The sequence below is a fragment of the Charadrius vociferus genome, unplaced genomic scaffold (assembly GCF_000708025.1).
Source record: "Charadrius vociferus isolate BGI_N301 unplaced genomic scaffold, ASM70802v2 scaffold162, whole genome shotgun sequence".
Taxonomy (NCBI): Eukaryota; Metazoa; Chordata; class Aves; order Charadriiformes; family Charadriidae; genus Charadrius; species Charadrius vociferus.
This window is the reverse complement of record NW_009647236.1, coordinates 576,684-592,529: the sequence shown is the minus strand read 5'-3', so window position 1 is coordinate 592,529 and position 15,846 is coordinate 576,684. Positions and strand designations below refer to the sequence as shown.

At 39.0% G+C, this 15,846-nt stretch overlaps 1 protein-coding gene across 1 annotated transcript in view; it reads right to left on the bottom strand.

The window, feature by feature from the left end:
- Positions 1-15,846, bottom strand: part of SPICE1 (spindle and centriole associated protein 1) — a 50,690-nt gene that overhangs the window by 4,357 nt on the left and 30,487 nt on the right. Inside the window, exons 4-12 of the mRNA XM_009879931.1 lie at positions 14,109-14,211; positions 13,231-13,352; positions 11,539-11,636; positions 11,098-11,240; positions 10,721-10,861; positions 9,648-9,913; positions 5,404-5,535; positions 4,577-4,724; positions 2,033-2,257 (exon numbers count right to left, since the gene is read on the bottom strand). Of these exons, the coding sequence (XP_009878233.1) occupies positions 2,033-2,257; positions 4,577-4,724; positions 5,404-5,535; positions 9,648-9,913; positions 10,721-10,861; positions 11,098-11,240; positions 11,539-11,636; positions 13,231-13,352; positions 14,109-14,211 (1,378 nt within the window). The remainder of the gene's footprint in view (positions 1-2,032; positions 2,258-4,576; positions 4,725-5,403; positions 5,536-9,647; positions 9,914-10,720; positions 10,862-11,097; positions 11,241-11,538; positions 11,637-13,230; positions 13,353-14,108; positions 14,212-15,846) is intronic.

Below are 15,846 nucleotides of genomic sequence, written 5' to 3'. Positions count from 1 at the left end.
CTCATCAAGGAAACTAACAGTGACTTTATGGCACGAGGCTAGTAATAATCAAGCAAGAGCTTGAATTGAAACATCTAGCCTGAATAGCATTACGTTACCGATCAAAATCACTCTGTGCTGCAAGAGCTGTGCAAAATCTCCTGCTGCAAGAACTCACCAGGTTTAATATTTCCTATTGCAAACAGTCGTACATTCACATAACTAATGAGAAATTGAGACAAAAGTCTAAGAGAAGAAGATAAATTGTTCTGTATTTCTTAGCTGATAGATCAAACACTACTTCTTAGTTAGCCCTCCATTTTCCAAAATCCAGTTACCTTACCTAATAAATTGTAAGTTTGTGTTTTAGTTCTGGTATTTATACTGGGTTGGCAACAAAACCTTTAGAATAATACAACAAAGTAATACAAGACTTTTGGCGTAATAATTAACCTGTTATTTACTCAGCCCCTAAGAAAGGGGAAGCACTCTAGCCAACAAAGTAGTTAGGTATTTTTTTGTGGTCATCATTAGCAAACCAATAACATATAGCAGTGGGTGTAGTGTGTTAAGTCCAAGTTGGATTTTGTGATCAAAACCAGATTTTCCATGCTTTATATACCAAATATCCTGTTTCTTCCCAAGCTTTAGCTTTTGCCTCTTGAGCAGAGCATGACATTTAAAAATCTACACATGTATCTGTTTTATGAGTATTTTTTCATAAAGAAACATTCAAGAAGTTTAACATTTGTTGAACTATTTAGCATTCTTAACAGTCTAAAAATACACAACAGTCTTAACAATACATTCCTCACACAGCTAAACTATAGTGAAGTCTCGGAATACAGTTTTATATTCTTGTTTCAAATGACAGACCGCATCTGACAGTTCTCAATGGGACTGAAGCCAGATGTTGTTCTTTGCAGAAAGCTACCTTTAGTTAAATTCCTCCTGATTTATTACGTGCCCCCTTGAAGCATAGGTAACCACCAAACGCTTGAACTACAATAAACTTTCAATTGTCCTGCCAACTCCTTAAATCAAAAGGACTTTGGGGTTAATTTTCTAACTGGTAAAAGACTCATAAAGCAACATAGTTAAAAGCCGGGGGGGGGGGGCAGGGCAGGAGGGGGGTAGGGAAGGCGCAAAACCCCACTATTGTGCCCTGCCTCTTGTCAGCAACCATCAAGCCAGCCATAAATGTAATTATCCATCTCTCAACAACAGAGGGTTACAGCGCCTAGTACATTCAGCAAGATGCATGCTATTACAATGACAGTTGCAGGAGGAAACAGCTAATTTTGAGAGTCAGAGGGTCCTCCCTTCTGCTTACTTCATTAAGTTTAAATGAGAAATACCTTCCCTAACAACCCCTAACGAACTTTTTTCCTCCCAATAACAAGAATTGAGCTACTGACTTATAAAATTCCTGAAGCCTATGCATACTGACACAAGAATGAGTTAATCTGCACCACATAATTTCACCCAAAACTTCTTCAGCCACTTCCTGTGTATTAAATGAAACCCAACAGAAACCTGCTCCCAAAGCTTTTACAAAAAGCTCTGCCGGGAAGATTGGCTCAAAGAGTATGCAGCCTACAGACATCCTGGTTTGTCTGCAGCATGGGCTGCAGAGGCACTGAATTTCCAGTCTTCAGTGGTCCCACCACTACAGGTGATGGAGGCTGGATTATACCATCAGCAGATGGAAATCTGAGCTGATGTGCTGTACATCACAGACAAAGAGGTACAGCAGATCATACAGAAGTGACAACCAAAACCAGTCCAAAATCAAAATGCCAGTTTGGATTGCCACTGACAGGACTGCAGACAGTAGATGGAGAACTGCAGGGGACAAAGTCTAAAGGAAATCTAGCAGCAGGCATAGCAAGAAAAGAAATGCAAATCTGGGTGCAGAAGTAGGATATTCCAGCTATAGGACCAAGCATACAGATTAAAGATTTTCCATAGAAAAATGCATCTTCAAAGGTAGTGCAAGACTGAAACAGTGACACACTGCACAGACTCAAGTCTACAGCCGGAGAGATCTCACCGTTCTGGATGGGAGACAATTCCTGACTGCTCTTCTGCCGGGGGGGTGACAACAGCACAGCTGGCTGGAAGATGTGAGCTGGCAAGCTTCTTCCAGCTCCTGTACCACCTGAAGCACCTGACTTCTGGAGAAACTTGAAAGGAAGTTCTTCCTGTGAGAATTTCAGCATACTTTCCAAGTTGCCTGCATCAGCCCTAGGCTCAAAACAGCTCAAATAATTTTTTTCTAAAGAAAGAGACAAAACAGAGATAGATTTTTTTTAAAAAAAAAAAAGAAGGAAAAAAAAATAGGTTTTGTGCAATACAGAAAATTCTCAATACCAACTTCTATGTTCAAGCATCTGAAAAGACAGATTAGAGTATGTTCCACGCACACTGCTAACTTCCTTCTGATCCCCAAGTACAGAACTCTCTCAGTGGAGAATAACACAAATTTTCACTGGCCTTAAGACCAAGAAGAACTATTACACGTAGCCTCACAATTTCACGATTCTAGTAAGAGATCTGTTTGTAGTGCATGCTCAAGACCTACAGACACGTGACGTGTGAGGAATATGTAATTCAGTGAGCTGCATTTGGCCATATTGTCTTGAGAAAAGCAGACATACACACTTTTCCTAATGAACCTATATTATAAGTTTGATGATAACAATGGTGGAGTGGAAAACACTTCAAAGCTTTTTGGGGCTTTCTGATGATCTTTTTATGATTTAATTCAAATCAGACATCTCTTCAGTAAAAAAAAAAAGTTACTCTTCTGTATTGAACTACAACTAGCTTGTAGATTGCAATCTATTTTGAACTACAAAATGAACAGCATGAAAACAAAGACGTAGCTAGCTGTGAGACCACAGTAATTTTAATATGCTTACATCCACTGCTCCATCAGTGCTATCTTTAAATTCTCTCTTCACAATTTTGTTCAGGACATTTGTTCCCAAAAGAGAAGTTAGTGGAAAATCAATCAGAACACACCTGATCCCAAATGCAAGAGACAAAAAGCACCCTTCAAAGGCAAAGAGCCAGGAGAGGCTGCTCACATAAGATACTGCTTGTGGTTCACTCTACTGAGGTTCTGAGATTGAACTTAGAACCTGCCACCCACTACTCAATGACCGTGGCAAGAAATGAGAAACAACCTCTTGCCCTGTTTCACTGTACAGAATGGCATTTCCAAAGTATCCTCCTCATATGCTGTTTGTCACTGGGATATGCCCAAACTCCTCTCTCAGCCACTCGTGTCTCCTTAGTAGTCCTATGTTAACTTACACATGGTTTCTGTGCTAAAAGTAGCTATCTCAAATGTTTCACATCCAATCAGATGCCTTAAGGGTACAAGAGATCTCCTTCTGAAGGAGGAGAAAGAAGAAATATTTTTGTAACTTTAGGAATTTTTCCTCTCAGGAAGATGCCTTTTCTTGAGAAAAAGATTAATAAGGAAAAAAAGATTTGAAAATTCCGGTCTAGCAGAACTGTTGTACAGGAAGGTTTGGGATTGGTTTGGTTTGGGTTTTTTTTGGGGGGAAGGGGTGGTGTTGTTGTTTTTGCTGTTTGTTTGGGGTTTTTTTTTGAAAGGTGTTTTTCCAATTGTCTGAGGTTTATATTTTGGGGTAGGATTTTTTGTTTGCTTTTACACAGCCTGGGTAAATCACAAAAAAGGAATCTGGTATGTGGCTTCTTCCTGAGAACCCCACAGAAACAGTCACGAAGAAAGTTTTTGACCACAAAAATGTCCACAAAACCAAAATTTAACTAAGGAATACAAATAGCTCCAAGGAACCTTGAGTTTCATAAGGAGCTACTGACCTTGACAGCAAAAATGATGCATTTAAACAACCAATTGGGGAAGACGGAAAAAACTCCATGGTGAAATAAATGTAAAAAGTACAAGGTGAATCATGTTTGGTTAGTTTGGCCATCAATCCTACTGGCTTAACTTAGCCTGCGTCTATGTTACATATCATTCCACTGGTCATTCACCTCTGACATAAAGTCACAAATATCAAGAAACAAGACTTCTGCCTGGTTAGTTAACAGGCCTCAGCAGCTGCTGTTTCTGGGCAGCAGCGACCTCCAGCGTCTTATGGAAGAACCAATCACACACTGTCAGGCTGCCTCAACAACAGAAAGGTGGGATCCTGATTAAGTTGGGTTGGGTTTTTTTAGGACCCTCAGAATAAACCTGACTTTGTAGGCTACCCTCCCCCCTTTTTTTTTCCTCCTTTTTTTTTTAATATAATATGTTATGTATCACTTAAAGCTCAAGCCCAGGACTTGGCTAAACATTTAATCCTGAAGTGCTGATCCAGACAGAAGGATGCCAGTGGGGATGGAATACAACCTATAATATTATCAAAAAATAATCTGTACCAGACTGCTTGTGCTCACAGCAGAACCCATGGCATATGAATTTCCAGAAGTGAGATCTGTGTTCATGCAGGAGGTATTTATTCAAGTATATATATCTATTAAATACCAAATTTTCCACTACAGGGGAAAACTAGACACCCCTCCCATTTCATCCTTCACACACGCATGCACATACCTTGGCCATTCACTGGACCTTGGCTTGCAATTCCAAAATGGTTTGGACTTTGTTCTCTTCTAGGTTCTACCAAAGGGAGGCCTTTAAATGCTTGTGTGAGAGAGATCAGCTGTTCCTCTGTTACTGTCATGTATTGCTGAAGCTTCTTCTAAAGGATGAAGAAAAATAAAGAGAGAGATACAGAAATCTCTATTCTAGCAACAGGAATTAGATTATATACCACAGGAAGCTCTGAGAAGAAATTTGGTCTCTTAATACTACTGCACAAATTTGTGGGATTCCCGTGAGGTATTAAACACTAGTGTCTCCATGCATCTCATTTATTTTCTCTCCTGCCTCAAAAAAATTCTTTGTTTTTCCCTTTTCCTAACTTATCACCCCACTTCCTCTCCAATGCAGCTTTATTGCTTCTCTCCAAAATGTAACAATTGAACAAATCATCTTCCACTGCAAACTGAAAAAAAGAAAAATTTAGTATTATATCTCGTCTACTCTGTTGCTCCAGTAGCGTTAACAGTATAGAAGCGTGGAGGAAGATGCTTAAACCTTTAGATTGATAAAGTAAAGCTCAGTTTAACAGAAATAGAACTAGCATTTTCTCAGCCTTTGAAGTTAAATATCAAACAGGAAGATAAAATGTCCATTTTCTAAACTTTCCTCCTTCCCATGCCTGCTATTATCATTCTCAGACTCCTCATGCCATTTTATCATTTCCTTCTTGTTTATTGTTAAAATCTCCTGAACATACGACAATGCATCTCAGCACGCTTTTGCAACACAACTCAGTATTCTAACACGTCATTCTGAGGGGGATGGGGGCTCGGTACCTGTATAGTAGTGTTTTCTTCCCTCACTAGAAGTATTTCTGCAGTCAGAGCATCAATCAGTTCTCTGTGTTCATTCAACATCTCCTCATGCTGCTGTCTCATCACCTCTTTCTCACGCAGTTGCATTTCACTCTAAAAAGGGAGAAAAAGTTAAAAACCTACTATAATCAATACAGATTCTTGTCTGGAAACAGGAATGGGTCCATATCACATCACACTGTGAGACCTCTTTCCCCTTTTGCTAAATTGGCTTCATTACTTTCATGACAAAAATCTAATTTTCAGGGTTTAAGAACTGTCAGAGAGCTTACTGTTTCTTCTTTGTTACTCCAGAACACTGTAGAGAATCTTATACATCCTTGTTCTTCTATTTTTACAACTTTTACAGGCTGTAACTACACAAGCATTGTCTCTCTACACAGTTCCGTTTTGTAAATCACTGAATCTTCATGCAGTAATCAAATAACTCCAGGTGTGCTGATGCTTGTCAGAATCCTGTGCTACTTGTGTCTGTTCTTTAGTTTCCTTAATTCATTAACAAAGACAAATTTGACTGAACAAAGGAGTTGCTTTCTAATGCTTTCCCTCAGAGAGAAAAAAGTTCTAGACGGTTTCATTTATTTTTTTTAAAGGAAGACAGAAAGGTTTATTTGTTAAGTAATCTACTGAGCATGAGGCAAAAGACCTTACTGTAGAACCTGTTGCCCTCAAAAGATATTATCAATCTACTATTTTAAGATAGAACACTGCAGTAGCCAGGCTTCCTGTACAAGACACAGAAGAGCCCCTTCCACCTCTAATGGGTAAATGGAATACACAACTGCCACTTTTTGGACCATTGTAGCTAAGAAGCAGAGGCTATAAAGTCACATAAACACATCGGAATTAGCAGATGGGGGCCTTCCCCAGATAGTGGCCTGCATTTACTCAAAGGAATCCTTGAGTAAGAGAAATATGTCCTATCTGCAAAACACAAGAGATCTTGAAAAGCAATTGGGGTACTCTTTTCTGCGGCACAGACAAAATTAGAGCATGAGCTGCCCATAATGTATTGTAGATCATTTTCTGCTGGCATTGGGACCAAAAGTGAAAAACCACCAAGGAAGAAGTGCTAAGACACAACAGCTCTGCAGCCACATAAAGTGAATGAATAAATAATGTTGAAAATAAAACCCAGATACTGTCACTAGACAGAAAGACAGGCAGATCTACCTCCTTTAAGCATATAAGAGAAGTCATCTGGTTCTCCTCCATGTGGAGAGAACAGCTTTTCCATACTAATCCAAGTGAATCAGGCTGGCACAGAAAATGTAAAAAACATAGACAGTCCTATCTTTTTTGAAACCAAAGACAGCACAAAATAAGAACTTTAACCCTGGTAGTAGTGATGAAGTAGTGATGAATACTTCTATATTCACTAGCTGCTTCTTGTAGAAGTTGACTTTTTAAGCATTTATTAATACAACTTCCATGAAAGATTCAGTAATTCAAGGTTCTCTTCCTGCCTTTTGTATGTAATTTTGAGAATAAATTAAGCAATACCCTTGATAGTAATTCTTCTGCATTGAGCTCTTCTGCAACAAAGCTGGAAAATATTTTTTTTCTTCCCAGAAGAGGAAGGAAATCTTTCTGGAAGCTTGAAAACCTCGTGAAGCCTGGTTGTTTACCTGAAATCAGAGGCTTTTGAAGTATCTGCTGCAAAGTCAATTTCTTGAAATGCATTGCCAGCTATAAGTCAGGCATTGGGACTTTGCTAACTCTCCTGGCTAGGCAAGACAGATGGTACACACAAGCACTTGATTTATTCTGAGCATCACCCAGACCAGGTTTTGGGAAATACCCAGACAAGCTGTGCTTTTTCCCAGTGAATTCTCAAATTCTAATTGTAATTAAAGCTCCATGACAAGGGGAAAAGTCAGTGAAGATTATGGATGCACACAGTCTACCTTGAGCAAATCTGAATATGATTAACTATGCTTTGTAGCTTGAGCGACTTCTGCATATTTCTACTCATGAATCACAGAATCACTAAGGTTGGAAGGGACCTTTAAGATCATCGAGTCCAACCATCAACCTACCCTGACAAAACCACCTCTAAACCATATCTAAACCGTGTCCCTAAGCACCACATCTACCCCTTTTTTTTTTTTAAACACCTCCAGGGATGGCGAACCCCCCCCCCCCCGGGGCAGCCTATTCCAATGTCTAATAACCCTTTCAGTGAAAAATTGTTTCCTAATATCCAAGCTAAACCTCCCCTGACGTAACTTGAATCCATTTCCTCTCGTCCTATCACTTGTCACCAGGGAGATGAAGTCAGCCGTCACCTCACTTCAACCTCCTTTCAGGTAGTTGTAAAGGATGTTGACGTCTCCCGTCAGCCTCTTCTTCTCCAGGCCAAACAACCCCAGTTCCCTCAGTCGTTCCTCATAAGACTTGTCCTCCAGACCCCTCATCAGCTTTGAAGCCCTTCTCTGGACATGCTCCAACACCTCAATGTCCTTTTTGTAGTGAGGGGTCCAAAACCGAACACAGTACTTGAGGTGGGGCCTCACCAGTGCCGAGTACAGGGGGATGATCACTTCCCTAGTCTTGCTCACTACAATATTCCAGATACAGGCCAGGATGCCGTTGGCCACCTGGGCACACTGCCGGCTCCTATTCAGCCAGCTGTCCACCAACACCCCCAGGTCCTTTTCTGCCAGAAATTTAGGGAGTAAGTCTAAAAAACTTGCAGACAGCTCTACAAGCAACAATAAACTCCTGGAAGGAAGAAATGATAACACATCTATTAAAGTAGAAACAACATCACAGAGGTGCTTGGTAAAAATTGGGAATACAAGTAAGAACCAGCATACATCTTTCAAAATAAGTGGTATCCTTAAACACTCTGCCTCCTTGGCCTTCTGTCTGAAAGGCTAAAAGCTCTTAAGATACACTGAATGTTAAATTCATAAAGAGAAAGTAGCAACTGAGAAATAAAAAAATGACAAAGAAAATCTGGAGTAGTTTTGGAGGAAGCCTGAGAGTCAAGAATAACTCATCTGTGTGGAACACAAATGAAAGACAATCCAAACAGGGTTATAACTGCAATTACATTTATAATATGAATTTGATGTTATTAAGTTGATACTTTCCTAATAAATGGAAAACATTCTATTGGAAGTCCAGAAGATCCTTCCATGTAACTGCAAAAGAACCAAATTTAATACTCAGCTAACAGACAACAAGCATTCTTAACTTCTTTTAAAACATACAATTTCCTCAGCCAAAGTCCATCTTCTGATGGTAAGTGGATTTTCACTCTTGAATTGATTATTTCACATTTGCTTCCGAGGCACATCTTAAAGTAATTTATTCCATATAGATTGAATACACAGGAATAAATTGTTATACATCCAGACAGAAAAGAAATAATTCAAATTTTAAAAAAGGTGTTTTGGGTTTTTTTCTCCAATTATTACACACTCTGAAAAGGAACCAAAATAGGGCAGTTCCATATTCATTAGGAATCTATTGCCTTTGCTATGAAATAGAGCACTGAGATTTACACAACATATTCTGCTGCAACTATTAACAGTGCAGGAACTGCCTTAATCTTGTTTAAAATTTCACAAAGGCCAAATGAATTTATGAGCCACTGCTGCATCTTGAGTAGCCCTGGATTGGATTAAATTAAAACCACTCTTTTTCTGTTTTAAAAAGGAGTTCTACCTGGCTTACAGGTAGTCTATGGAATTCCATTGATCCCCAGCTGTGCACTGCTACAGTGAGCACTTCAGGACATTCTTGCTTAAGGTGAAGTTGCTGCTATAGATAGAAAAAGAGAGCTAATGAACCCCTCAGAGAAAATTGGGGATTTGGGTCCACTGCTCTAGTGGCAATAGCATCGCCTTTGGGAGGCAAATGAAGAAAATGAATTTGTAAACAAGGCTATAGTTAATACCCTGCTACAACTCTGAACATATTTAAATGACAAATTTAAATTGATTTCAATTGGTATTTCCTGCTAGTAGTCACTGAAAGACTTTCACTGCAGTCAACTCTTCCCTTTTCATTAGGGACACGTTTCTAGAAAACTAAAAGTTTTAACTCCTGATTGCATGCAATCCAGATAATAAGCCATGAAAATCAGACTTCAAAGTAAACTGATTGGGAGCCAGGAAAGACCAAAGTTCATACCTGTAAAGTAACTTTATACCCTTTTTCATTCACTCTACATAGGCAATTCAATGTCTTCTCACCTCTTTGAGGTAGCGCATCAAACGACATAGAGCATTCACCAGAGACAAGGTAAACCCAGCAAGGCCTTCACTTCTCTCACTTTTTTGAACTTCACGGCCAGTACATCGCTCATATTCCTCCAATTCATGCTCCACTTGATGTATCATACGGTTGAGAACATCTAGGCTGGATGTGTTGTCCCTCCGAAGGTCAATGGGGATTGCATTAGCTGGAGAATCATCTCTCCTCTGTCTTGAAGAGTTCTGTGCAGTTTGTTTTCTTTTCACTGAAGGGGCAAAAAAAAGTCATTGGAATTTCAACTTGTATAGGAAGCTTTGCACTTCCAATGAAATTACATTGTTTATTGAAGTAAATCAAAGGAGAGGCCCTCTCTGCCCTGAGCCAAAATGGACCATCAAAGAATGTCCCCAGTCATCCCAGTTTTTTTCAGATCATCAAAAACCACATTTTCTGCCACCACATTAGTACCTCTCAAGTATGATCGTTTGGTGCTTTTATCTCAGATACCTGTTTATACTTTCCTCCTTCTCAGTTAAAAGCATGGAAACAGTTTGCCAGTGAACAGCCAGAGAAAAATATCAGTTGCTTTCAGGTCTCGTACTTCGTGAGGAACTCTTTTACAGCAGTCCTTCATGTTACAGTTTGTATCTGATGTCAATCCCCACACACAAACGTGTATAGAATACGGGGACTGAAATGCATCATAAGTCTGGGCAGCATAGAATAAAAAGCTACACCAGAAACAGAAAAGCCCTGGAGAGAATTCCATGGCTAGCAAGGTAATGGGTATCCTCAAATGGCCATATTTATGGTTCCCAGATTACTACAGACTTTGCTTCACCAATGAATGTGCAGAATACAGGGGAATACACTACACAAGGGGCTGCAGAATGTCTATCCTTAGAGAGTCTCAAGATGTGGCTGGACAAAGCCCCCTCATAATCAAAATTTTGGAGTTAGCCCTGCACCAACTTCCAGCCTACATTTTCCACCTTCCCTTTCAAACTACATTTTCTTATGATATTAAGGACCTTGGTCAAAGGGAGGTACGTTATTTTTAACAGTACTAAACTTTTTGCTGCAATTTGCTTTTGTTTCCTTGAGTTCGGGTTCAGCACTTGTCTCACAGTGTAAGTGGAGTCTACAGTCTCTTCTTCATCTTCACTCTGAAGTCTTGAATGGATTCTCTTGACTACATTGGTAGCATTGAGGGCTGATTTAAACACAACACAACACAAAAAATACACACATGAAACATTTCAGGTATGTTCTTAATAGTAATATGTTATAAAGTAATTTTATTAGAAGAGCTGTTTTTTTAGTCTGGAAATTCATCTGAGCCAAATTAGCACGTCTCTGTCTCTCACCCCCACCCAGAAAAGTAATTCCAGACAGGATCCTGTGAACACCCTAACGAGCCTTGAGAGGCTGTGATTTGGCAAATCCAACCTGACTGATCCAGCGATGGAGAAACAGTTGTTGGAGTCAAAGGCCCATTTGCTTCCTGTGATAAGGTAGTTTTTCTCATATCCTCTTCAGCCCACAACTGAGAATTCACCAGGGAATTTTCTTCTCTCAATAACCGAAGTAGCCTATGTTCAAAACAAGCACAACAGTGAATTGTAATAGGATAACAGTATGATTCTAGATTATCTGTACAGTCTAGAAAAAGCTTTTTGAAATATCTGTAACTGTTCAGGTGAGTTCCCTGCTTACATTCATTCCCAGTCTGAATGTTGCAACAAGGGGTTTCCCTAGAATTCTGAGGTCAGGAAAGAAGAAGGGTAAGAAACAGAAAAAGTAACTTCACTATACCCATGCAAAACTCTTAACTCGATCTATTTCCAGTGTTAATAAGGCGGAAATCTGAATGGATATATTTGTATTGACCTGTCAGAATTGATGCTGGATTTGAACTTCAGAGAGTCATGGTGCCCATCTTCTGATTGATAGACTGATAATGCTTCCTCTTCCACTTCATTAAGAGCCTTTTTAGAAGACAACAAAGAAAATAAAAGGGACTTCAGAGCAATTTCAATTTGTCTTTAGGAAGAAGTTAGAGATCAATTTTCTGAAATTGTTTCAAGAAAAAAAACAAACACATTTGTTTCAGTCTCTACTTCCAAAACAAAATTTAAAAAAAGTAAGAAAGAAAAACACACACCACTGTGGGGAGAGTTTGGGGGGGACTTTAGTAGCTAAGAAATACTGATACTGACAATTGTGTCTGAAAATAACACAGCAAGTGATTAATTCAATATCAAATATTCTATTTGGATGATTTATATTAAATAAAAAAGACCACACACACTGTAGGATAAAAAAGGCTTTAAAGACTGTACCAGAACAAATACAGAGATATGGCAGGCAGAAGATAAAAAAAGCAACCTAAATTACAGCATTTCTAAAATTTCAGCCATTTGACATTACAAGCGAAACAACCTTGTAATAAGATCTGCAAAATTACATTTATATTCTATGTGTAAAATGCAACCAGAACAAAATACAATCCTACGTACCACATTGAAAGCAAAACTTAAGCAATCAAATTTGGAATGAGGGTTCCTCAAGCTAGCTGGTTTCTGCACTTCTGGGTAGGCTTCACCAGATATCCTTTAACTATGATTTTCGTAGGCACATAAAGAAAAGAAAATCTCACAGAAGCTCAGCAAACAACTGTCAGTATCCTGCAGCATGCATCCAGTGATACAGCTTAAAAAGATGCTACAGTTAACACCTCATATTAAAAAAAAAAAAAAAAAAAAAAACACAAAAACCACATTGAAACACATGACAGCAGTACTGCAACTCAAATTCCAGATATTTGTGCAAGATTGTAAGAAACAGGATTAGAGAACCATGAGAATATGACATCATCACTTTCACTCCCACAGCCCTTTTGGTCTTCATCAGCAAGCTGCTTTGTGGGAATGTCATATGCCTGTTCTCAAATCACACTGACATTCATGATACAACTCATGTTATGAAAAGAAAACAGAACACAAAGGCAATCTAAATGAAATTTTAAACAAATTTAAACATTTTTTTGAACTTTTAAAGCAAATCTAAATAATTGTAAAGCAACCTGAAGTATTAAAAGTTCAACTAATCAAGGCTGTGAAGTTAACTAGGATACATTTACATGTGTGTTATCAGAAACAAATCAGAGCAACTGGCTTTGTCCCTGTATATGCAGACACAATTAGAAAATCAGAGGCATATTTTGATACCCAGCAATTAGTTAAGTGACACAAGAGTTGTTTTTTTAGTCTGTAATTACTTTGTTCTCTTGCTGATAATTCTAGAATTTAAAAGGGAGAGCATGCCAATATGGGAGCGCTTCTATGAGACATGTTTGTTTCTCATATTCAAAGGTTAAAAAGATAAAAAAAATCATGATTCCCAGAGTCTCACAAAACAAACTCACCTCCATTTAACATCATTCTCTATGTATGTTATCAACATGGTATACAATACACAAAGGACAGGTTTAGGTCTGGTTGGAAACCTTACCTTTAAAGATTCTTATTTTGTGCTAACAAAAAAAGCCACAGGACATGCATGGAACAGAATATACATTACCTGGGAATTCATGACAGATTGACTAAGGATGGAAAGCTGAGTGGGAGGATCACATTTGTGTACAATGGGTCCTTGAGATGATTCTAGGTCACAGTTAGGAGCCATTGTCACATTAGGGAAACCTAGAGGAATTAGACAAAACAGGGAAGAACACAGAGGACTCGGTCTGTAGTACATCGCAAGACTTTGTACCAAAAAGCAAGTTCCCATACTTTGCACAAAAAGGGTCACAGGGGTGTACGTTGTTTTAAACAACTGACGAAGAACAACCATAGAGTTATCTTAATACATTTGGTCATGTACCAGGCTTTCGTCCTTCTCACCTGTGTAAATACACTTGTACAGAAGCAGCATGTAGGATGAAAGAGTCATTATAAGCAAAAGAGAATGGCAGCCTCCAGAGAAAAGAATCTAAGCTTAAGATTTCACATGCAAAGCCAATACTGCCTTTCAGCAACATAAGGACCCACAAACCAGGATAAGAAAAGGAAAAGCCTTGCTCACAAATTGCTGATAGATCAACAATATCCAAGAGCAAGCAGTCAACCCATATAGCAATAAGAATCAGAACTACTGAAGTGGCCTGAACCGGTGCTCTGCATAGGCCAGTAGTTTGGCTGTGGAAATGGTGAGCATGAGGTGTTTCACAGTAAGTGATCCAGAATTCCACAATGGACTAATAGAGTAGAATAACCAGCCACGGCTCGCTTTCCCCTGCCATGAGAGGTGTTACCCTCATCTGTGTTTCATCCAACATGAACAGGACAAATTGTACCATGTTAGATAATTAGATGAAAACAGTTAAGATGACAAGACTTTTTATGAAAAGCAAGGAGATAATCTTAAACGTGCTACCACATATAAATAAGATGGTCTACCTGTTCGCGTGCGAGGAGCATCCCCAAACAAGTCTTTTGCCACAGCCATAACCTGACCGGATCGTTCCAATACATCTTGCAAATGGTATTGATCAGATAGAATCTGAAAGTATAGCATACAAGGAAATATTTCATACTTAGCGACCGATTTTTCCTTTGGTTTTTTTTGGTATTGTTCTTCTATACAGTTAACAAGAGAACAGCCAAAAAGACAATGTTTGCAAAGTCGGTACTGTGCAATTAGATCCTAATTAAGAATGAAGTACAGTTTTCTGATCTATCTAAGTGACCAGAATTCACCTGTTTCTTCTGAAAAGTTAAACAGTTATTCTGGGCCCCCCATCAGCACTGCCTCTTTCTCTGTAGAGCCAACCCTCTCACTCCCATGTCCTCCCAGCCTGACACAAACAAGCTGGGTGTTTATGACATACTCATCAAAACAAAGACATATATTTGGCAATTAAAAAAAAAAAAAAAAAAAAAAATCAGTATGCATCTTCAAATCATTTGATCTCAATGCTGTTGAGTCAAAGAACACTTATCTACATCTGACAGACACCCAAAACCTGCATTATTTGATTAGATCCAAACCAATTCAGACAGACTGGTTTAATTCAGCCTTGACTACTGAAAATCTTGCCTAAAAATTAAGCCATCTACCGCCATAAAGGTTTCAACAGACACAAACACAGCTGACTACATCTGGCATCAGAAGACATTTTGGGAATCTCCACACATTTCCCACAAGGCACAGCTTCTGCATTCAAGATCTCTCTCCCCCAGTATTTGAAGTCCATCACTGGCACGACAGCTGCGTCCTAAGGATGGAGGTCTTGGGGTGCAAAGCAAGAGGCTACTGTGAGCTGAATAGAGCTGAATGGGGACAAGGCTTCGTGAGCAGAATGCAATTTGAAATGCCTCACTGACTCGTGGTTTCATTCACAATGCTGGAATTGGTAAACTAAAATTATATCCCATAACCTGGGATGAAGGTAATTATTCTTAAAACACCTGTGAGGAGACCAGATATGTAAGTGACCTCCACTTCATCGTGGTTAATCAAATTTAGCCAGAGAGACTGCAAGTACTTTAGAAGATCCCACAGAAAAGACAGGCTCATATATGCCCTCCTACTCAAAATTTGAGAACTGACTGACAATTTTTGCCCCCCCCAGAGGCGCTGGTTTGCAGCAGTTTCAAAGCATTATATGCCATTATCTCCACAGAGTCTTTTTTCAGTGTCCATTGTTAAGTTTGCTGGTTTATACTCAGCCTCATTCAGAAAGTTCTATGCATTGGCATTTCACCTGTTTCTCCCCCCACCCCCTACTTTACCATGCTTTATGTCAAGAAGTTTCCCCATAGTTTCCATGTCTTTCTAATCTTTAGAGCCTGAAATAAACTGCAGTATATTACACTTCTCATAACCAATTTAGCAAATCAGTGAATATTCATCTTTCAATCACCTCGCTGTTTACTTTTCCAAATCACTATTCAGCTTTCACACTTGATACTAAATATAGTCTTTCCATTTAGCCATCTGACATCAAAACAATGCAGGCTTTTAGATAAAGTTATGCCAGATCTGCAGAAGAAAAAAAAAAAAAAAGAAAAAAGTTTACCTGTCCCAAAGCATGATTCCTTTCCCTAAGGCAATTAAAACTAAGGTGATGTGCTTAATCAGACAAAAATTATCCCGATTAATTTGTTTTCACGCTCCCTACTAGATCTCTCCCAG